Source organism: Sitodiplosis mosellana, unplaced genomic scaffold (assembly GCF_009176505.1).
Source record: "Sitodiplosis mosellana isolate CC-2019 unplaced genomic scaffold, AAFC_SMos_1.0 Smas_scaffold_11, whole genome shotgun sequence".
In the NCBI taxonomy this organism is placed as follows: domain Eukaryota; kingdom Metazoa; phylum Arthropoda; class Insecta; order Diptera; family Cecidomyiidae; genus Sitodiplosis; species Sitodiplosis mosellana.
In genome coordinates, this window is record NW_022595253.1 from 315,543 (window position 1) to 339,169 (window position 23,627).

The 23,627-nt window shown below is 35.0% G+C and overlaps 3 protein-coding genes across 6 annotated transcripts; 2 read left to right on the forward strand and 1 right to left on the reverse strand.

The window, feature by feature from the left end:
* Positions 1-501: 501 nt before the first annotated feature.
* Positions 502-7,011, reverse strand: LOC129567365 (F-box/WD repeat-containing protein 5). 4 transcript variants are annotated; one of them, XM_055444182.1, is made up of 9 exons: positions 4,398-5,858; positions 4,166-4,333; positions 3,249-4,101; positions 2,977-3,154; positions 2,313-2,888; positions 2,034-2,245; positions 1,586-1,926; positions 1,302-1,452; positions 502-1,149 (listed from the first exon to the last, which is right to left on the reverse strand). In XM_055444182.1, exons 3-9 carry the CDS (start codon positions 3,357-3,359, stop codon positions 1,075-1,077), a joined length of 1,644 nt encoding a protein of 547 aa, XP_055300157.1. In that variant the 5' UTR covers positions 3,360-4,101; positions 4,166-4,333; positions 4,398-5,858; the 3' UTR covers positions 502-1,074. The 4 variants fall into 4 exon arrangements, with proteins under 4 accessions (XP_055300157.1, XP_055300156.1, XP_055300159.1 ...); XM_055444181.1 differs by lacking the exon at positions 4,166-4,333 and having other exon boundaries at positions 3,249-3,409; positions 4,623-7,011; XM_055444184.1 differs by having other exon boundaries at positions 4,184-5,765.
* A 741-nt stretch (positions 7,012-7,752) lies between these two features.
* LOC129567367 (alpha-tocopherol transfer protein-like) lies at positions 7,753-15,872 on the forward strand. Its single transcript, XM_055444185.1, has 6 exons — positions 7,753-7,946; positions 14,476-14,622; positions 14,756-14,850; positions 14,979-15,237; positions 15,363-15,448; positions 15,533-15,872. Exons 2-6 carry the CDS (start codon positions 14,487-14,489, stop codon positions 15,842-15,844), a joined length of 888 nt encoding a protein of 295 aa, XP_055300160.1. The 5' UTR covers positions 7,753-7,946; positions 14,476-14,486; the 3' UTR covers positions 15,845-15,872.
* A 600-nt stretch (positions 15,873-16,472) lies between these two features.
* LOC129567554 (uncharacterized) lies at positions 16,473-23,580 on the forward strand. Its single transcript, XM_055444606.1, has 10 exons — positions 16,473-17,339; positions 17,448-17,574; positions 17,712-18,010; positions 18,205-18,378; positions 19,407-19,444; positions 21,859-21,953; positions 22,056-22,243; positions 22,318-22,468; positions 22,563-22,867; positions 22,957-23,580. Exons 1-10 carry the CDS (start codon positions 17,136-17,138, stop codon positions 23,206-23,208), a joined length of 1,833 nt encoding a protein of 610 aa, XP_055300581.1. The 5' UTR covers positions 16,473-17,135; the 3' UTR covers positions 23,209-23,580.
* The last annotated feature ends 47 nt before the right edge of the window (positions 23,581-23,627 follow it).

Genomic DNA, 23,627 nt, shown 5'->3' on the forward strand with positions numbered 1-23,627 from the left:
AGAAAATAATATTAAATCCAACAACTCAACTCCATACTTGTCTTCAACACCTTCTGTCTGCAAGTGAATTGGTCAAATGAGTTTCATCGCAAAATACAATGTGACGTTTGGTCAGAGTTTCAAACAAACGAAAATGCGTTGTCCTTAAACGACAATTTAATGCGTTGTTGCCGAAAGGCTCATATCTAGCATCTGGCAAGTTTCTGTTCATCCGTTTTACTATCTATTTTCTCAGACATTGTCGAAATGTTGAAAACATGATCCTCAAAATGCAAGTCGGAGACAGAACAACACTAAAATTGTACCTATCCATTGTGAACATTTTTTTACACCCGACTATGAGTCTTATTGCCAAGCATTTCGTCTCCTACTGAGTGAGCATTCTTCATTTGGAAAGGGATTGAAAATGTATGAAAACATCAGGTAGAAAACTTAAACATTGAAATACAGAGAATAAACGGATGCATGAAAAAAGCAAAATTTGAGAGAAAATAAATTATGTTCATTTTATTTAAAGATTTTGAGTTTTATTAAAATAAATTATATAAAAAAATGGTAAATAGATTTAATCTCAAAGGTCTTTGATAAACTCTGTGGATTGGTATTTGGATTATTCTGGTGATGCATAGACAAAATTGAAGCAGCATCGATGAGCGCATACATCCAAGAGGTGCTGAAAATTCATATATTTCTTTATCTGTTGACGCCATTCAATCGCAGTTCTTCTTTTTTTATTTTTTTTTGTCTCTATCTAAAATATTCTGTTTCTTATCGTACGTAACTCTAACATCATCACTGTCGTCACACTTCATACTTCATTTTGGTAATAATAGCATAATGTCTCTAGACAATTGGTTAAAAACCATCGTTCTTACTATACGAATATTTGGAACTTAATCGGTTTATCAAATTTTAAAGAAATTTTTTTTTCTAATCACTTTGTTTCGTCTAAATACAACAATTTTGACTGTCAAACACAAATATCTTTCTTTTTTAAAGCCATTTCTTAGTCTAATTCCATATCCAGTTAACTTTCTGTTGTTATTTTTTTTGTCTGTTTTTGATATATCGTTTCTATTTGCGAAATTCAGCGGCTCGCTTTATCTCGGTTGCATTCAACTCACGGCACCGGTCAATCGAACGCCAAATCTAAAGATGGAAAAAATGAGTGAAATTTTGTATGAACAAAGTAAAATCACATGAAGTGATGGGCTATTCTTCTAAAATTCTAATTAGCTCTTCGAAATGAAATGATATTGGATGAAAAATGTCAATAAAGTCGAAAATCTCATTTGGCTTACCTTAATGGTGTAATCATCACTGGTTGTAACTAACATTTCTGAATCCCGTGAATTAAAGGCCACACTATTTACTACATCTGTATGCTGATACTTGGCGAGACAAATGCCATAATATCGATCCCAAACGTATGCATGCATATCTTCAGCTCCACTGTAATGGAAGGTGGTAAAATTCAAAATATGGACATATTTTCAATTCAAATTGAACCATAAGTAATTTAGTTAAGAAAAAGTCATCGATGACTTTGAAAGCTAAAATGTTGACATGAATTTTGATGTCTCACCTGGCCACATAGTTATCACAAACATCTAAGAAGATGAAGAAGCATTCCGTATTCGGAGTGTAGGCTTTGTGTGAACGTAACATGTTGCCAACTTTTTTCAACGAGGCCAAATCAATGACATGAATATCGATCTCTTGTGCAATTGGCGGTGGTTCCAATGGATTTGAAATAATGTAGTCTTTTGGCCATGGCCTGCTATTCACGTACAGATATCGATGATCTGGACTCAATCCCATGCCAATGATATGACCATGCAAATCGATCAACTTGTCAACTTTATCAAATCGATTTGCAACCGAATCATAGTCTAACCAATCAGGATCAACACGCGGCTCGTTGACCTAGGAGAAAGTTAGAAAAGATTGAGTTGAGTAAAAAAAATGAATGTTGGAAGGAATTTTTCAATGGATTGGAAGAAATATCCATATAAATCTGAATAAATATCAACCTGAAGCGCTTTTTCTCGTTCCTTGGCGGCAATTCGTTCTTTGAGCGTTGGTCCTGGATCGAGCTTCTTCGGAAAGTTAACGTTGCGTATACGCTTAAAGCCGATTTGATGCGGCGTGTATGTTTTCGATCCAGTAGAGAAGATCAAATATTTCGGCGAAAGATTGTCCAAATCATCGTCCTCAAAGTCATCTTCCATATCTTCGTCCATCGCTGTTGAAACATAAAAAAGAATGTTTGAATTCACAATTTCCATCTTAAATGAAAATGTCTTACAAACCTTGGCTATCATCATCAAAATCGCTGTCATCGAATGAGTTATCAACTTCACAGTAATTGTCTTCAAACTCCTCTCTAAACTCGGCCAGATAATGGATTGAGCGTGAATTGTCTGTGCTTCGATTGTGTTGCAAACTAATACTATCGGCTGCTGACGAAGAAGCAGCAGTCCCTGAATGCAATGGAGGAACCTGTATCATTTTTGGTTGTGACAATGGATTTCCAGCCCGTTTCACATCGTCCGATGTCGACGGAGTTGGTTCAGTATTTGTGACATTCGTTGCTATTTGTGTGTCATCTGGCATTGGATCGTTGTCATCTTCCAGCCAAGGGCAATTCGCAATCGTAATGCCACGAATAGAACTGGCATTTCGATTATAAAATTTATACAGTTGATTCATGATGGGAACGTGCTCTGAATCGACTTCTTGATTCGCCTTATTCAACCACAACACGGATGTGCTGACCAAATGGGCCAGCCAGTGCAAATCACCCGATATCAAATGTTGATCACTAAACCATGTACCGAAAATGTCATAGGGCCGATTTACAACTCTGCATCGAAGGTGAGAATCACCTAATGGGAAAGAAATGGGAACGAAAAATTGTTATTAGAAGCGAATAGATTCGAAAATTCACACAAAAAATGCGACCCAAGAACAAACCAGTCACACTGAATACAGCAATTTCACCGGACGTCGAATGTGGCGATCCAAAATGTACGCCAGAAACCAGCAACAGTGTATCACTTTGATTGAATTGAGAATATTGAGTGTATTTCCAGCTAAACTTTCGCATGTCGTGCGAGTATTTGATTGTTGCAGGATACGATGAATTCCATATCTAAAACGTCCACAAAGATAGAATCATTATTTTATCTAAGTCTAATTCAATTTACCACGAACACAACTGTAAAATTGCTCTAGCTCACGCTTACATGAACAAATCCATCTTTCGAGCAGGTGGCAAACATTCGGCCGTTGTGTGAGAAGCTCACGTGCAATACTTGATGGGAGTGTGCATATTGTAATTCATCCGTTAGCACCATCGGTATATTGTAAGTCAGTCGTTTGTATTCATTGTACCAGGATTCAGCGCCTAACAACAATCAAAAACAAAATCGTCGAACATGCAAATAGACAAAATGAATAATGAGTTACGTGTAATGACTAATCGCAATCAGTGATCAGATTTAAGAATGAAAATGACATGAAATTGCATGTCGCTCGTATTCATCACGTCGCCAACGTAATCACATTAGATGTGCGGTGTATCGCTAGACACATTATAATTTGTTTTCATTGTCGTGATATAGGCATTAACTCCCCTGAGGCGGTGTAATTGTACTTTAAAATTTGTACATTGGAATCGATGCGAATTGCACTTTATAATCGCTATTGAGCACCGTCGCCGTCGCCGCCACCATTCGTTCGCAATGAATGCTAAATGGACAATGCCCACTACCTCGGAATGTATAACCAAATAAAGCAAAGCCTGGAAATGTGAAATGCAAATGCCAACATTCATTTCGATTTTGCTTGTAACCCATATTCGATTCAATAGTTAGTCCATATTTGTTGCTTCACCATTTATTTCTAGTTGTTTGCATTTGTCTGATTTGTTTTGACATCGAGTAATTTCGCTTTTCCGGAATGTCGGTAATCTGTTTTGATTCGGATTGATTGATTGCTTTCATTGCAAATCGGTTAATTGAATAAATCGAATGAAATAAATCGCCTTAATTAATTTTGCTTTGAATCGTCATTCCACTCGATGACTTCACGATGAATCTATGCAAAAAAAAAGCATTGTATGCAAAATAGTGCCAACTGACTTGACTTGGTGGTGTAATACATGATTTTTTTTTGCTACCATTTCATCATTTCGGTGTGCAGTCAGCATATTTCGCTGGAAATCCAATTATTTTGCTAGTGGAAATCCAGAGATTGCAGCAAATCATTAATGCACTTAGCAAATAGTGGAGCATCAATTTTAGCGAGTATACCGCTGATTTAGGTCAATCTATATTTGGAACGGAAACTCAATGACATGATTTCACTCTCATTGCTGCTTTTTTTCTTCTTACGCTCGGTACAGTTTTATCGAAATACCACAAACACACACACACACACACACAATTTGACATTTTTTTGTCCTTGCGTTTCGTTTTACATAATGCGCGTTATCGGTGGTCGCGGACACATCAGAACGTTAGCAAAAGCAGCACAATTTTTTTTTGTGATTGTTGGTCACGTGAAAATCGATAAAATCATCGATAAATGGTATGTTCATGCCTTTTGACACACTTTACCTGGTTTCAATGCAATCGCTTTGTCCACTTTGAAATCACGCTGAAACACCTTCTTCCACAGATAATCATCTTTGCTAATGTCATTCCATCGACGACAGCACTCACTTACATTTAGTATATCACGAACAGGTAATTGAGTAAGAATTTTCAATAAGATTGGATCTGGGATAAAATCCCATTCGGTATTATTCCACACATAGTTCACATCGTTAGATTCCGTTAGGTTTACTGCATTGACCGACATTATTTCCACGAATCGTCACTTTCAAAACGCTACAACTTTTATCTCGCTTTTTCTTTGCTTAGCTCTCTCGCTTTCCCTCTTTTTCTCTCTTTTATTTCACTGAATCAATTCTAAAATTGCACATATTCACTACGGTCGATGAGAGCTCAGATGGAAAAGCTCCTTCTTTTTATTGCAATGCCCCGACTCAAAATGCGACTTTGCCGAATGAAGCAAAAATAGCGAAAATAAATATGTTATATTTTGGGATGTTTGTGTGCAAAATAGCCGCTGTTATTTGTTGATTCTTTTGTCATTTCTCTTCCCACCGTCTGTTTGTGACGACGACTACTACTGCTGGCTGTTATTGTCGTGTTGTTTTTACGTTTTGTCACCATCAATGTATCACAATCAAAATTCACTTTTTGCGCACTCTTTTCTTCTTCACAAGCGATTGATTTGATTTATTATTTTGTTAATCACATTGACCCCATAAAAAAATTAATAAAAACAATTTAAAAGAGTCACACACGAAGCACGGCACATTCACTGCGTAAAATGGTTTCAAGTTTCAATCAATTTTTTGTTCATACGACACACGACGAATGACGAACGATGCGAATGAATTGTATATTTTCAAACAAGTTTAGTGCACTTTAATTTGGAATTTTCTATTTGATTCTTTTTATCAAACGATTGCATCACAAAAAATTGTTTTTCTGCTTTTGTTGTTGTTTGTCTTTTGTCTGTTCGTTCTTTGGTTTGAATCACAACAAAATCAAAGATAGAATTTCATTTTATATTTATACGAGAAATGAATTATGTTTGTGTTGTGTGTGATCGTTTTTCTTTTTGGACTATGAATGATTGCTTATGAGCTGTAGACGATTACTTTTTCCTCAATTTATCTATTTCACTGTGTATCCACATACAGTTGTACATTTTGCCCACAAACACGCATAAAAGAATACAACAACAGCAGCAGCAACAGCATGGTTTTTATTCGGACGCGCAACTCAATCATTTCTCTTCATCTCGCTTAAACATTAATCTTGCTATAGCGATCTGCCTATGATTCGCCTCTCTTTTGCCGTCACATCGACTACGTGATATTTATATTTACATTCGAGAAACGTCACACTGACAAGCATGACTGTTTTTTTTTTGTTTATTATTTCGAGCGATGCTGCCTTTGTCGCACCGCCATAGCAGCACACTCGAGCAAGCGAGACAACCCTATGAACAGTTCAGCGTATGATACGTACATTTGCCACTCACATCATGTACTATGTGGATAATGACACATACGCGCGATTCAAACGCGCGACGTTACATATGTGTTTCATCGCAGTCGACCGAACGAAAGAGAGCAATAGATGTTCAATGTTGATCAGCTGAGTGTGAAATGTTGTTCACCTGAAGAACGTCAAGTTTATGCACGAAACGATGAAGTTTACAGTCAACACAAATGCACTCGAACACCAAACCGTTTCTAATGAAATTTGTTTGACTCTTTTTTTTTACCATATTAAGATAACATAGTTTTTTTTTTGTTATTCGAGCCTGCACTCAATTGGGTCAATCGCTATTTTGTTATCAAATACAAATTTTCGTTTCCAACTTTTTGTTCATCGTTCAGTAATTCATTTGATGTGTTATCTTATTTAATAAATTATTCATAATTTTATTAGTTGGGTTTTATTTAGAGAAAACATAGACAAAAGAACTTTTGAATGAAGAATTATGTTGACTGAATTTTCGCAAAAAAATCGATGAAGTCGATGCAAATTGTTCAAAAACACATCATAATTTATACACATCTTAATCACTACAAAGCGCAATGAATGCGCACTAAATACATAATCATTTTTTTTTTAAATTTGGAATAAATTGAACAATTTTCTTCAACTGGAAAAAAAATTACATTTTCCACACAAATCAAAAATTCTTTCTACATTAGTACGCTATTGTAATTTAAGCTGGAAAAGTCGGTTGCATAAATTCTCGAAATTTTCACTGCAACTGATGAAATAATTAAAAAGCGAAATAAAGACATTAAAGAAAATTGCATACTATGCGCACAACAAATGTGTGTGTGAACCACAGCAAAAAAAAAATCGGCCTGCTCAAAGGGTCAACGTCTCTGTTAGTAAAGTGACCGCCGCTGCACTACAGAATATTAGCCGTTCTCGACGTTAAAACACCGTGGGTAATTTGCATACAAACAGAATATGCAAGCTTAAGCACTGAATGGTTTTCAGTTGCAGGTAATTACTCGTAATGAATCGTATTTGAAGTGTGGCTTATCCAAATGTGTAGCTAAAAATAGCTTTGTATTAGCTGCTTGAATTTCATGTAATGCATCACAATATGAAGAATAAATAAATTATTTTTCTTCGCAGCGCTTCTCTTTCACAGAAGAAGATTGTTGTTTTGTGGGTTTTGTAGAGAAAAAAAGGCAAATAAATTGTTGCATGATTTTCACACCATTTGTAGCGGGGAGAAAAAGAGAGAGAGCGCGCGGTTTTGTGATAAGACAATACCAGTCCATTGTGCCGAAAAATGTACGTGAACTGAGCGTCAATATGCGCATTACTCACATAAATAATAAACAACACTCAACAAATGATTGGCAGAGACTCAAAACACTGTGTGGATCCATTGCTTGCCGTTTTTTTTTTTCGACGCTATTTTCATTCGTTGTTATAGCACACTCATACATAGAGTAAACAGTACCACGCAAATGGCATCAAAGCGATGATAATTTCTTTTCAGCCGTTCGTTGCTCGTTTGGATGTATTGGTATGGGTGACTGTTTACAGTGCTTTTGTTCCGTTTGTGATTTCTCCATGAGAGAAACTCTCTTAGAACCGTGTGTTTGTTTGAGAACGAATCCGATCTCGAGTTTGTATTGTGCTACGACCGACCGACCGAGGAGATTCAGTATCTCTGAGCACCGCTCAATAGCGTTGCCCGAGTCAGTGTACAATCAAACGTCGGAGGCGACAGTCTGAATCTTGAACAAAGTGAACGCGATTTCAGAGAAATTTTTCTATCTTTTTTTTTCTTCTTCAAACCAAAACATCACACAGAGCAAAGAAGTAAGTTTTGAAAACAATCTCATTTTTCTTGTGCTAGTTGATGACTTGTCATTTGGGCAAGCTGGATTTTTTTCGGTGAATTTGATCATATTAAAAAATCTGCTGATCGATTAATAAATCAATCTAATTCGCATTTTGAACAACAATGGTTTCGCCTACGCAAGCAGAAAATGACATAAAAATGCAAAGCATAAATTAAATTGCGCCAATTTCAATAAAGCAAATGCGGCAGCGAGCGAGAGTGCAAAGAGATTGTGAAGAAATAGAAAACATAATATTGAAATCGTTGAAACGGGAATCGCAATGCAATGGTGTTTGTAATTAGCATAAACTGAAAGTCACATTCATTCGTATCGAAGCCAAGCGCGCAAAGTGGAACACAAGTGTGTGCTGCATATAAAATGCTTCAATTTTCTAATTGCATTAAGTCACAAATCCGTAGCGCACCAAGAGCGAGAGAGCAACAGCGCACACCGCATACACTTGATTGTGTGTATAAAGTAAAACACTGTGAATCACCACTTAAATTTCTTTCTTTTTGTCGTAAAAATCCCACTGATTCCGCCCGTATGAAATCCAATGACATTTGAAAAATAAGTGGCGAGTTTTTGTTTATAGGATGATCTCTCTGGGATCATTGTTGATATTTTTATCAGCTTACTTAGGTCAGAAAATAGCAACTATCTCGCAAAAAGTCAAAGTACAATTTTTGTACTGGATTTTTTTCTGTTCCAAATGATAGCGAATTGTTGATAAATCGTATATTGCTTGTGTATAGTTTGTTTACAAAACAATACCCATATACATATATTACGAACGATTTGATGCGCAACAGCATCGTCATATGGAAAAAATTAAATGTTTTGAAAACATCGAAACTAAAACCAAAAGCGATTATTTTCAAAACAATGACGTATCGACACAAAGTTCACAATTACAACACCGTACATCATTGAATCTTTACGTCAAATGGAAGTGTTATGCAACGTTTTCTCTTCTATGTAGAGGAGAAAATGACAGAGAAGGTTCTTTAAAACCATAACGTAAACACCAACACGATTCCAAAACAATTAAGACACTTCCCATCAAGGTATAATGTAACACTGTTACATTGTAACAGCAGTTATTTGCTCGTCATTTGGGGGCGAGAGCTATCATCGCACATCAATTAATCGTTTAAAACCACACCGTACAATAAACACTTGTTCAATTAATTACCCGCGATCAGGGTAACCATTACGCCCATACTACAACATGATAAATTATATAGGTGCCTGTCATAGATCCCTTCTATTTGCAGCCGTTTTCAATGTTTGCCCGTCTTTTGTTTACGGAAAGATTATTTTATGCGGTTTATTAGCTGGAAGTTAGAATTTCTCTTCCTTATTTAGAGCATTTATTTTTGTTGTTCTAGAACTTTTATTTCGAATTGAACTTTTCTAGTGAATTTCTGGTGATTTTTCGGTGATAATCAATTTATACCAAGGAAAAAAAAAAGTTTAGAAATTTCATTTATCAAGTATTGAATCGTATTGAATAGTCCGTTCTATAAATAAAATGGCGATTACTAATATTCGTAAAACGATGCAAAATGCTGCGCAGAAAAAAAGAGAGATTAAAATCAGAAAAGAATTTCAGTTAAATGAAGGAAAATTGAGATTTAGTCAGAAAATTGGGAATTCCCTTAAGTCAGCGCAAAACGCTTACGAATCCCATCTGTAGCACTCAATGCATAGAAAATGAAGCATTTCGAAATGATTTTAATAGCGTGCAAAATTGAGAATGAGAATAACGACAATTATTATTTTTGTAATTGCAAAACGAAAAATCGACAAGCATCGAGTATCATTGAACATTGCATACAATCGAAACAATTAAAATTCAAATCGACTACAAAAAATCAGATGAAAAATGAACAAAATTATAATAGTCGAATTAAAAATCTCGATAATTTACAATGTGCTTAACGAGTTATTAAACATATGATCGAGAATGTTAAAAAAATATGCAATTTTATTTCTATTTCTCTCTCTCTCTCTCCATATTCTGAAAGGTCGATCGTTTCATTTATTCGATTAACTTGAACTGGAAAAAAGTTGATGCGAGACAAAGTGACCGATTTCAAAAATAAATTATACATTTTCTGTGATTTCAATTGTGCGTGCGCGCGTGAATGTAATCGGATCGGTTTGAGTGAGAGATTGATCATTTGTTTTGTTTCTAATTCACTAAACCATGTCCAATTAGATGTGAATATGCATTTTCTAGTTTATTCCATTGCGACACACTCATCGCCATTCGCGTCATCAAAACTCATTTACGTTTTAATGCGACTGCATGCAATCGAATCGATCGATCACCGCAGATATTGTGAGTGTGTGTTTGTTTTGCTATTTTCTTAATTCACTAAAAATTCTGTAATAAAAATTGTGCGGTAAATCGATCCATGATATTGACATCGAAACACAATTTCAACAGTTATTACCACAGCAAATAATTGAAATCGATTCGATTTTTTTTTAATGTGGATATCGAAGTGGTTAGACGTCGATTTTTCTTCTCTTTTTCATTTTTTTGACAAATTTGATGTGTGTCTTTTATACAAAAACACCGAAGTCATCAGTTCTTCTTGGCTTGAAACTGGAAGAATTGACGTTGGCTTATTTCAACGACAATTTCATGTCTGCAGGAATAATTTTTGACAATTCATCACCACATTTTTCTAAAGTGACAACACAGTGTTGAACAGTAAAAATGGTTTTGATTAACCAGTATTCCTGATTTTGGTGGTTTCTTCTGCCTTGAATAGGATAACTGGTCGAGTTTTTTTCATTCAATTTTACCGGTTTAACATTAAATTGCCGCCACAAATTAATGTCTGTTACCAAGTAATGAGCTCGTATTGTGTGTAACTGGAACACGAACTCACGCCAAAAAATCAAAAGTCATGCATTTTTTTCTGTAAGAACAAAGTTCTCGAAATGATTAACCGTTCTTTCAGTCGAAGCAGCCCAAGAGATGTCAACCCCCTTCAACACTCTGTGCAACCGCCTATTTTGTTTTTATTCTAAAATCAATTTTAAATACAAGAGTGTTTATTTCAGATGTTATTAGCATATAATTATAAGAGATAGGTGTAACACCAACACTATCGAATCAATCTAAACGCATAACAAAGTTAGAACACGTTATTAATATCTGACTTAGCAAAATATTCTCCGTCATAGTTTTCCATATTATGATGCTTATCGATTTGTGTTTTATTCTCTGTTTACGCTATCGAAACAATTGAAACGAGAATAGAACGCCGTGCAATGAGCAAGTGTGTAGAAATGATTAGAATTGTAAGTGAAATCTGTACTAAATCTCACAATTCATTCTCTCTCTCTCTCTCTCTCTCTCTCTCGACCAAAAACGCAAATGTAAAAAGTGTCAAGGATAACATGGACTATGGCGACGTCGGCTCAATATTGCGCACGCATTTCTAATAAACAACAACACGACTGATTGATAAATTTTGTTTTTATGACATGAACAAAAGTGGCACGTGGAATATTTTCAACTACGATTCGCATTACTAGAATGTGGCTTCTTTGGATCGATTCCAATACTATTCTAACTTCATGCGTTTTCTGCGATTTTAATTGTTGTTCTAGTTTAGTCTGTACACGTTTTTTGTGATTGTTATTGTAATGACGAAAAACGCGCTAGTGTTTTAGAAGAATTGTACCTTTAGAACCGGTTGCAATGACTTTGTCGTAGACATTTTGCTACATTTACTTTTAAATTAGAACGAAAAGTTTCTCGTCGAGAAACATATGGGAAGATGAGTTCTATTCGTGTGTCGGACATCATTGTGATTTCGGAAGTAGTTTTTGGTCTCAAATCACAAAATTTGGAAGAAAAAAATCGCTTACAAATTATATACGCGTCATCGCAAATGATGGATCAGCATCGAAAAGTGTGGGTGTTTCAATTTGGATCAAAGAAATCCAAATAAACATAACAAGTTTTTTGATCTTTCCAACTAAAAACGTTTTTTTTCTATTAAATTTGGCGATTCCAATGGAAAACACGTTAGATTGAGATTGCCAAACATTTGAACCGAAACACACTTGAACTTGCCCGATTTGGAATGATGTGTTTTATTCAAATGCAACACTATTCGGCGTGTTAATTACAAATATGGTCGTAACACGACAAACATGAATAGTTTCCATGTGGTGTTGGCCTGGTGTTATCGTTGCTTAATTTCATTCAGTCATACAAAATTACGTCAAGGTCATTGCAAATTTGTCATTTGTGCCAAAAAGGTACTTCTATTCGACGGACGGCAACAGAAAGAAAAAAACATATCGATGATCATTGTTGTCACGGAATTCATACGGCGTAGATATCGTATTCATGATTTATGGAGAATTTCGTTTAGTAATTACGTGGGTTAGATGGGACCGACGAAAAAAAAAAGACTATATACGTAATAGTCAATAACTTATTATAGAGATTTCGTTTTTTGGCTATTTCCTATACCAAAGAAATTACTCACTTATTGCTTTGTAAAGGTGCGTCTGTGTGGACAAAAAGCGCCAATCAGCCATTTACAAAGTGCGACGAGCGCACACGCGCACACACACACTCGCGAGGGCACAACGTTGACCGAAACACTTAACAAAGGCATTAAGCGAAATACATGATTTGTTTTTCTTTTTATTTGCCATGATTCGTTCGAAATAACCAACACCGTCCGATGTAATCACTCAGTGTCTGCAAATGCGTTGTGTGTTGTTGGAGTCAATGTTTTGATCTTTTTTTTTTTATTCTTCAATGGGTATTGTATTCAAATATTCATTTTTTTCGCTGCATGCAGGTGCAAATATCTTTTTGAAAAATGGACATTTTTGCGCTGTTTTTTTCCCCTCTTCATAAGTGATTAAATGCTTAACGTATATTGAATGTTAATTGAATGTCAATGTCATTGAATAAAAAAGAACACTCGCTGGTCATAAAAATTTCAGAAATTCATCCGTATGCTAACTAGCTGATTGTTTCGTATGCCATATTTTTCTCTTGTTTTTTTTTTTTTCAAAATAATGTGAGAAAATTAGTTTTGTTCTCATACAACTCTCTATTCTGTGGATTACAATATTCAACCGCAACTTGATTTTTTCTTCAAGCAAAATGGTACACGCTGAACCGTGGCAAAACACGGAATTCACTGATTTGACCCGAAGAACGCTACAAGCACATTCTGTTTTATAAAATATGAGATTCATTCTATGGCCGGAATTTTGCAAACATCATCTGCGTTCAATCGAATTTTAAAGCACTGTTGGTATGAATTACCGCATCGGTTTGCATATCGTGTGCCCGACATCTGTTCCGGAAGTGAAATTGCATGTTTTCAAATGCAGTCTTCAATACATGCCTGCAGATAGTTACAACGTTCGCTTGACCGCGCGACAAATAGCACAAATGTTGTCACGATTCAGCGATTCATTTATGCACACAAATCATTAACCAGATGAACCAATAGATAAAGAAATGGAATTTAGAGCACATTTTAGATTGTTCATAAAAAATTTTTTTTGTTAATCACTATTTTTACTTGGTTTTATTATTCTCTTCCAATTAGTTCATATGACGTTTATGTTTGGTTATTTATAACTTTTTGTTGATTAATAATGAAGCATTTTAATTTAAATACCGAAATTCTAAATTACTAATTTTCAGTTATAAATAACTGATGCATACACTAGTTCTGTAAAGTACAAAACCTCAAATGATGCGCTTACTTGAGCCTACTTGAAATTTCGTTTCATTGACCTGTAACGTACATACGAGTATATTTTTTTTTTACGTACAATAAAATTTACGTTCCACAATATAATTGATAGTTTCTTTTCCCATTGATAAAATCGATTTTGAGTGTCATTTACACCGATATAACAAAAAAATCAAGCCAAAGTACGTCACATGCGTAGTAAATTTGATTCATAGCATTTCAACGACACATATGTATATGTCATAATAATGGCACTTATGCTCTGACATGAATCATTTTTTTAATGTTTTTTTTTCTGTGGGAAAAAAGTATGGATATCCGATGAAATCAGTGTGTCAGCCTGAAAAAAGATTTTGAACCGGTTTCCTTATTTTGCGCTTCGCTACTTATTTCAAATTTATAAACCCAGGTGAACCAGTATGCATCAAACAGTATCACAACTGTCTCGTCTCACTTCGAATCATAAATCACTCAATTTTTTTTACGGCTACGGAGCTTAACGTATTTTTTGTCTATACAATTACATCATGGTCATTCTAAAAGGTGCAAAATCAATAGAGTATTGTGTTTTACTGGCGATAAAATATAAATATGTGGTGGTGATCAGATACATTGACCACCAGATGCATAATATTTTTGATTTACTCACAAAATAAAACATTTTTTCGGCGGGAATTTTAAAATTAGAAAAATTCTGAGAACATCCCGGTCAGTAGTAATAACAAAAAATTTATTTGTTTGTTTCAGACGCCATAACGATGCCAGTCAAAGTATCGCATACCATTGATCTTGGTCCTGACCTACCCAATGAGATAATGGATATTGCCCGTAAGCAAGGCGAGGATCCGGATCGGGTTTGCAGCGATATTCAAGAATTGAGAGACATGATTTTTGGTAAGAAAAAAAAATAGTTTCACAGTTTTTTCGTCTGGCTCCGAGACATTGAGTGTTGATAAAGTGATTGTTGTTTCGTTATTTACGGATTTGATGTAATTGTTTTTTCATATATATTTTTTTTTTTTTTCAGAACGAGGAGTTTGTCTGCCACCTCGTACCGATGACGACTTTCTCATTCGATTCTTGCGTGCTCGGTTTTTCAAGCTGGAACATGCATACAACTTGGTTGGTATTCCGTTTATTTTTATATAAAAAAAAAAAACAGATTGATATTGATTGCAGTCATTTATTCTAATTCTAGAAATCGTAAGACAAATTAATTAACAACCTGTTTTGCTTTATTATTATTATAGTTGTGCCGATATTGCGAGTTTCGCGAATCGAACCCAGAATTGCACGTCGATGTGCACCCATTTTTGCTGACCAAGCTCGGTGAAGACGATATCGTCTCCGTGACACCTTATCGCGATCAAAACGGCCGTCGCATTATGATTTACAAGTTTGGTAACTGGCGACCATCGAAGATTCCCGTTGATGACATCTTCAAAGCTTCACTAATTCTATTAGAAATGGGCGCACTAGAGCCGCAATCGCAGGTTATGGGTGGTGTTGGTGAGTTTTCACGTTTTATTTTTTCTATTCATGACGATTTCTTTCGGCTCCCAAGAATTTTTTCCGTCCAATTGCTTGTGTTTATACCAAATAAAAGGTTTCATGGTATTTTTCCCCTTTTTCAGGCATTTTCGATCTCGAAGGATTGTCTCTGCAGCATATTTGGAATTTGTCACCATCTGTGGCAAAGAAAATTATCAGCTTGATGGTGGTAAATGTGTTTTCTGCGCTAAAATTTTGATTTGTCTCTTGATGTCGAATTGAACTAATCGCAAACATTTCTATTGATTCCCAGACTTGTATGCCAGTTCGAACCACTGCTATTCACATTATCAACAACAATTGGGCTTTTGACATGGCATGGCAAGTATTCAAGCCATTTTTGAGTGACAGAATGCGTAAGCAAATCTACATTCACGGATCGGACATGGATTCATTACACCAGCACATCGATAAAGCAAATTTGCCAATGAAATACGGTGGTGAAATGCCAGAATTCCCATACACGGCTTGGATGGAAAATCTCGCCAAAAATGACAAAGTAATGGAAGAAATGAAACGTCTTGGCTATGAATTTGATCCAGAAGAGTTCAGTATCTTCATCTAAAATCCCAACGATATCCATTTTCCTCAAATTTTTTTTTTATTTTCAAATGTAAACATAAATTTGGAGTTATCCATATATATATTTTTAAGAACCAAACACGGTTTGGCGATTGTGATAAAATGATTCTTTTATAAAGAAAAAAAAATCAACATTTCCCTTGGCAAATTAAATCGTTTTGTAAATTTCTTAAGAGAAAAAAAAAACATGTAAAAATTAAAATATCTTTTAGAACAAATAAACCACTTTTGAACCATAGACCTTGATTGTTTAGTATCCGGAAGAGAGCGAAGTCATCTGATAGCATGAGTTAATTTACAGTAATTATTATTGATACATTACACTGCAATAATTTTTTTCTCTTTCAAATAAATTTGTATTGATAAATGGACCGGTTTGTCAGGTAAAATCCACTGTGGAATGCGATAAATATGCATACATGCAAGCAAAGTGAAAAGACACAAAGAAACAATAATGGTCAAGTGTGTGAAAGAAGAACACAAAAAGTGGTCGCTAATTAAAAATCAAAGTCAGTATAATTACGTTGCCTTATTGAACTATTGTTATTGTTCAAAACCTGTCACTTGTGTTCGCACATGCAATACATGAGGTATTCAGTATTTTGGTGGCGGTTGATACGTATTGCTGCACTGAACACACAGCTGACACCATACCATAAACCAAAAAAAAAAAATTTGGATTTGCATGCAAAATTGCGAACATTTTTTGCCACAAACGGTAAGCAATTTCACTGTTGATGCACAGTCAGCACACGAGAAAAAAAAAACTCGCCTAAATGCATAAATTTCTATTATTCCCATCGAAAAATATATCGAAGTCAAGGGAATTTTGTGAATACTTTGCATTTTTATTTTCAGATTTTTTGTTTGCTTTTCAATTCAATCGATTCGTGTTCGATACGCAATTTTGAAATCAGTGTGTACACTTCAGCAGTACCGTTGTCATTTAGTCTGTGAAGAGACTCACGTCCATCGTTTATGTGTGTATTATTGTCCAAAGTGGTTCCATCACTTTATAATTGATGCACATATTGGAAAAAGTGTTTAAAAATCCAAGCTCACTCAAGATTTACTGAATAAAATTCACTAAAAAAATTATAATAAATTAAACAGTAATACAGTCAACTAAGTCAACGGTAGTTTTGGAAGGAGCAAAACATTTGTTATTTTTGTTAAAAATCCAAAAGATATTTGTAATTTTGACAACGAAAGTGATTGTAAAAGTAAAAGTGAAATCTCTGTGTGTGGTAAAGTGTGAAAATACCCAAAGTAAAATGCTTGAATTTCGTGAATTAGAAGAGCCACGGCCATTTACTAAGGCTGAACAACAGGCCATCAACGACTTAAAATCAATGTTCAAACAAAAAACCAAAATCAATTTTCAAACAGACAATTATTTTCTTACGAAATTCCTTCGTTACCGCGATTGGAATGTTGAAGCTGCTTACAAATCGATTGTGACTTACTACGAGTTGAAGGTAGACAAATCGTGATACATTGTGTTTTCAAACGACTATAAATTGACAATTGTATTATAAATGCAAATATGTAATAATATTTTGGTTTTGATGGATGATATTTTTTAGCGCGACAATCCATTGGTTCATGCCGACAAAAAAGTATCAGAGTACATTGATTTACTGAACCTCAACACACGAGTTTTACTCGATAAGCGTGACAAAAATGGTCGAATTGTGCTCGTTGCCAAATTAGGTATGCCTTTATTTTGTAATGTTATGATCGATTTTCGATTAAGTAATCGAAAGCAAAAGAAATTATGTCAAACAATTATGTTAACTCCAAAAGGTATATGAGTTAACCAAAATTTAATTAAAATTTTCCAACGACAGGAAATGTTGGACCGACGACTGAGTTCAACGATGCATCGTTGTTAGACGACATTTGGATGCAGGTGCTTTTGAGTGACCCGATGACACAGATGAATGGCATTTCGTTTATCACCGATTGTACGGGCCTCAACTCATCGATTTTGAAATGGCTCGTTCCGAAGAACTGTAAAGTCGGCGCTGCAAAACTTGAAAGTCTTCCGATCAAAGATTGGACCATTCATGTCGTTAATATGGGGCCCATTTTCAAAGCTTGCATTTTCCTTATCAAACCATTTTTGAGAAAAGCCACTATTGCAAGGGTAAGCAATGTCCAATTGCAATTTGTAATACAGTTTTTTTCTTCAATCGAGGCAATTTATTGCTTTAGTTTTAATAAACGTTTGAACAATTGTTTTAAAATCAGTTTTGTGAATTTAAATGAAAAAAAAAAAAAAAACTTGATCAATCAAACTTGAGCTCAATGATAATTTAAATTCAACCTTTCTTTTTCCAGTTCCAATTCCACAGCAATGGCTATGCTGATTTGATTGACAATCTGGGCGAAGATTGCCTTCCAGATGAATATGGTGGAAAGAATGGTGCTATTGACTATGAAAAATCGTTGAAATTCATTTTGTCACGCGAAAAAATACTCGCCAGAAACCGAGAGTTTGGATTCAAGAACGCAAAATAAGCAATCGATTTTGTTTCCATTTTTATTCTAAAAAATTGATCGTTTGCTTATTTTTTGCATTGAAAAACTCAAATGTTTAAAATAAAAAATACTTTTGTATTCGATTCTACAAAAATATAAGAAATAACCTGATTCCTGATTCAAAGCTGTTGTCTAATGACATTTTTTTTTCCAAATATTTAGAACAATTTCACCGTTTTTAGTAGTTGAGCGACATCTGTGGGAAATGAATAGAAGGTAATTGAAAAAACAAATGAAACAAAGACGATTCACAGCATACAATTGAATGAATACTTGGAAGTAATTAGTGTAAAAACCAAGCTGGGCAAAAACTGTTTTAGCTAAATGGGATCGGTTGAATATGAAATAAGTGCAATGAAAGGGTGTGCGTGTGTGTGAATTGGGTAAGTCTTGCATGTGCCAAACAACGCCCAGAGACAATCATGTAAATTAAGTTTTTTTTTCTCTTGGACTGGATGATAATAAGCGGCAATGAAAACAAACATTTTCCAAAATCGAAATGAGTTCCGCCACTTTAATTCACTTGTAGCTCTCTGTCAATGACACCGAAAGTTCTTTATCATCTCCGGTTGATAACGCAAATCATAATTATATTGTGATATTGGCGTTAATTTGAAAAGGTAGAATCATTCTCGTGCTTATTTTTAAGTGTCTGTTCGGAAATAGAAACGCCATTAGATAGACTACCTCTGTGCGGCTTGAATTAGGTAACTTGTATTGTTTGTTTTGCGTATATACCGCTATGGTGTGTGTTGATGTGTATGACGCTTTGCATACACCCGCATGTGTTGGTGCAGCGCATATGGCACCGTGTGTACGCTCGTTTGAAGTATATCGTTTCACTAGCTCATCAGTATGTGAATAAGTGCCTTCAACTTCGTGCGGTTTCCTTTTTTCTTCTTCTCAATCCGAAAATGTTCGTTTTTCACGCGGAATTTTGAATTTGTCACCTTTTTTTCTTTCATCAAATCGTTCTTGTTGTTGTGAATAATTGAAAAAAAAAACCAAGAAAATACAAAGATACGAGTAAAACCACAAGGTATTTGGCAAATAAAGTATTGTTTATTCGGATTTCACAGTATGTCTCGTAGTATAATCGGTAGTCATATGGTGAAAATTATTGGGATTTGCTACGCAAACCATGTTGATAGATATAAAACAAAACACATTTGAAATCTACAAATGTGAAATAATTGATAAATCGAAAATATGACACAAAAAAAACGTTGAAATTAAATTCGTACTCAGCAAATTCTTGGCTTCGTTTATAAATAGATTGATCTCTGAGTGACAATAATTTAATTCGTTGTGATACTTTTTTTTGGCTTTGTTTCTATACCATCGATGTGACGTCGGCGTAGACGACGATGATGTAGACCTTTTTTTCACTTTCTGTGTGGTGATGTTTATATCTGGAACATGTTTTGTGGCGATTTTTCGCCTTGACAATCCGTTTTTTCTTCATCTTCTTCTTCTTCATCAACGTCTTCTGTTCGTCTATTCGCCATTAGCAACTTGCAAAGGACTAAAAAGGCAAAACAAGAGAGAATAACAACAAAAAACATCTGCTTGTTACGCAACTCAACACTGCGTCTGTCTATCACATTGTTTACATTCCTCGGCAAACAGTCATTGGTGCGATACTGTGAAATATTGCTGTGTTAGCAACGAAAAATACGCGTTAGAGAATTTCAAAAATCCCTTTGTCAATGGCAACAACTGACGTTTAACTCAACAACAACAACTAGCTGACTCGGTTGATATCTGTCATACATAATTCAAAAGTTAAACGTTTCAACTTCAAAACATGGGCCACTCAAACTAATTACACTCAATCAATATTCGAAAAATTCTCGTCGTGTGTGATTTACGACTCATTTTCCGATTTGGTAAATGCACTTTGGTATGGTATGCAAACTGCCCATTCGACGCGACTTTAATCAATATCCAAGTTGTATTGTTTTCGACATATCCTTTTGAATAATGAATGCCAATTTCCGAACATGTGTTTTGAGTTATTTCCACACTCGATAGTACTTGTTGTTATCTACTATTGGGAAAGAATGATGAAATATATCCGACAAATGTAGTATTCACCGAAAACCTTAAACGGAAGACGGAAAACGGAAGACGATAAAATTCACTTAAGTAAAGTGATTTCGGTTTAATTTCGAACCTGTTGCTGCTTCGGTCTAATTTTGACCTAGCTTTCCGAATCGGAAATTCCGATGAATGATAAAGGAATTGATATGTAGATACGAATTTTCCTCTTCCCATAATGTTGAATATTTACATATTTTTGTTACAATTTTCGAAAGAATTTCGCTTGTTTTGTATTGAAAATTTTTCTTAATCAAATTCATTGTTATATTCCCCTTGCTTCGCTTTGCCAATTGGCCTGGCTGGCGTAATATAAAGCCAATGGGTTATTTTAGTCGAACATTGGTAATTCGGATATTATCGTTGATTTCTCGTGCTTTCTCAGATTCAAGCTATGCTATATGGTGAGTAGTGAATACACGTGACAGTCTGTCGTCACACTATTTGATGTGCCAAAACGACATTGAATTCCTTTGAAACGGCATACCAATTTTTTTTTATATTTTCGAATATTTAACCAAAGTTCAGCTCTCTATTCCATCAAGTTGAAGTGTTCAATTTTATTACGCGAAAATTGCCCATGTTTAAAGTTTGTCATAATTCACAAACGAAATGTTGGGAGTAATCCCGTTGATAATAGTCATTTAGGTTAATTATCATGGATCAAAGCGAATCGCCCATCATTTGATGGATTGCACGTTACTATCTCGCTACAAATTTCTCGACACTTCATAGACACTCCCACTTTGGCTTGTATTACATGACGTGGTATTTCAGCTGAGCCCCTCATTACATGCATATCAAATGAAAATTTGCTCTAGAAAAGTGAAACGCTATTTCTGTTCTGTATTTGGTGTGATTGAACGGACAGTTATGACATTCCGAGTTTGAATCATTTGTACTTTGATAAGCTCCTAGTCATTCAGAATTGAGTTAAAGCAGAAAGAAAAATAAAATCGATAAAATTCTGATAGTCTCGGAATGCCGATTCTTATGTTTACATAAAATAAATCTAAATTTATGTGGTGTTTCTGGATGTAGGCAACGAAAATTTCCAATAATTTTGTCGAAATTTTATCATAGATTTATCTTTTCGCATTTACTCAACCTCAATTATCTGAATCGCTCGTTTTTCTACGAATGCATGAAAAGTGTGTGTTTTTGACAGTCTGCATCGAGTGGCTTATCATAAGACACTTATGTGTAAGGCAAGTCAATGTCTAGGAAATGAGTTTGCGCTCGTCACAATCACTGTACTTATACGACACAACTGAAATGTTTAAGTTACATGTAAAATTAAGATTATATTTTCGAAATATTCTAAATCATTTTTTGTTCCCTCGCCATCAACAGATTGCAAATGCAAATAGAGATGGAAAACTGCAACGGAAACATCAACACTATTACTGCAGACATAGCTCGAGAAAATGAACTCAATTTAAAATTAGGTGAGGATTTACAGCAAAAAAAATTCGTTCATTTTTCCTTGAATTGGTATCAACTGTTAATACATTTTTGTGAATTTTTTTTCACGTTGTTTCAACTTACAGGTAGAAAATGGGGAGAAAAGGCTGAAAAAGAGCTTGCGGAGTGTGACGAAAACCGAGCAATCAAATTGCGATTGTTGGAAGAACGTGTTGTTCAAGATAAAAATATACCAAATGCCAGACGTGATGATGCATTCTTATTGCGATTTCTACGAGCCAAGAAATTCGATGTGGACAAATCATTTCGAATGGTAATTACATTTACCTTTATCTTGTTTCAAGAATTGTATTGATTGCACTCAATTCGAATTCTTTCTCTTTTTAGATTCAAAAATATTTCAAAATGAAAAGTGAATCGCCTGATCTGTTCCGTATATCACCATTGTCTGACATGCAAAATCTCCTTAAGATGCAAATGCAACAGATCCTACCACAGCACGATGAAAATGGTTCGGTGATTTACCTGTTTCGTGTCCGTAAGTATTGAAATTCAAAAAAAGTCTTCCTTTCAAAATTTTGATTCTTTTTCTGAATCTTTTGATATACTAAATGTTCTTACTGAATTCACAGAGAACTGTGATCCATACAAATGGCCAGCGGAAATGGTTTTTCGTAGCAATATAATGGCGTTAGAGTATGCAATTCGTGATCCACGAACACAAATTGGCGGTTTGGTTGTGATGCTTGATATGGCTGGTTTGAAATTTGCACACGCCAAATTCCTTTCGCCAAATTTGGCCAAAAGAAGCGCTGAAGTTATTCAAGACTCATTCCCAATGCGCTTTAAAGCGTTTCACATTTTACATGAACCGTTTTATTTTGATGCCATGCTGGCTTTGATCAAGCCATTTATGTCGGAGAAAATTCGGAACAGGGTAAGTCTTAAGCTGATCATCAAACGCCATTGAGCAGAATGATTATTAATTCTTCTTCTAATAATCGTCAATTCGATTTACTTGAACAGCTTCATACACATGGGAATGATCTCAAGTCGTTGCATCGACACATTCCAAAGGAGATTCTGCCAACTGAATACGGAGGAACTCAAGGTGCATTCGACAACACCAAATGGAGAGACCAGTTACTTAATGACCAAGAATACTTTACTCACCTGGAAACGTACAGCTGTGATCCAAAGCAACTAAAAACCACGATCTCTGAGTCTACAACAAACGGTGTTAATGGAATTGGAACAGAAATATTGAACGAACACTGATCACGATCCAAACAACGCGTGCCATTGCAACTAAAAACGAAATATTTCGATAGCCATAATTTGCCACACTTTTTTTAACAGTCAATTTCAATTATTTTGCATTGTACAGAAATGAATAAATTCCACGGCTCATTCCATGGAACAGGAAAAAAAATGCATTTTTGGGGTACCTCCCGAACAAAAAGTTACGTTTTTCATGGCAAATTATAACGGAAATATATTATTTTCAGAAAATCGCTGGAAATTTTCTAACTTTTGTAAAATGGTCATCACTGAACCGATCAGAAAAATTAGACTACCGTTGAAAAGGTCTTGACCTCTAGATTCTTAGACACAGAATCATGTCTCCCTATTTATTTTTTGCCAAATAAAATACAATACAGTTCTTTCTTTTTAGAATATTTTATTATATTCATTAT

Excerpts from the sequence above, each read along its gene's own strand:
- LOC129567365 (XM_055444181.1), bottom strand. The coding sequence starts at position 4,866 with ATGTCGGTCAATGCAGTAAACCTAACGGAATCTAACGATGTGAACTAT. Across the intron at positions 3,155-3,248 it reads CGAAAGATGGATTTGTTCAT|ATATGGAATTCATCGTATCC; the intron begins GTAAGCGTGAGC and ends TGGACGTTTTAG. Across the intron at positions 2,889-2,976 it reads TGCTGTATTCAGTGTGACTG|GTGATTCTCACCTTCGATGC; the intron begins GTTTGTTCTTGG and ends CTTTCCCATTAG.
- LOC129567367 (XM_055444185.1), top strand. The coding sequence starts at position 14,487 with ATGCCAGTCAAAGTATCGCATACCATTGATCTTGGTCCTGACCTACCC. Across the intron at positions 14,623-14,755 it reads ATTGAGAGACATGATTTTTG|AACGAGGAGTTTGTCTGCCA; the intron begins GTAAGAAAAAAA and ends TTTTTTTTTCAG. Across the intron at positions 14,851-14,978 it reads TGGAACATGCATACAACTTG|TTGTGCCGATATTGCGAGTT; the intron begins GTTGGTATTCCG and ends TTATTATTATAG.
- LOC129567554 (XM_055444606.1), top strand. The coding sequence starts at position 17,136 with ATGCTTGAATTTCGTGAATTAGAAGAGCCACGGCCATTTACTAAGGCT. Across the intron at positions 19,445-21,858 it reads GATACGAGTAAAACCACAAG|ATTGCAAATGCAAATAGAGA; the intron begins GTATTTGGCAAA and ends CGCCATCAACAG. Across the intron at positions 22,244-22,317 it reads TGGACAAATCATTTCGAATG|ATTCAAAAATATTTCAAAAT; the intron begins GTAATTACATTT and ends TTCTCTTTTTAG.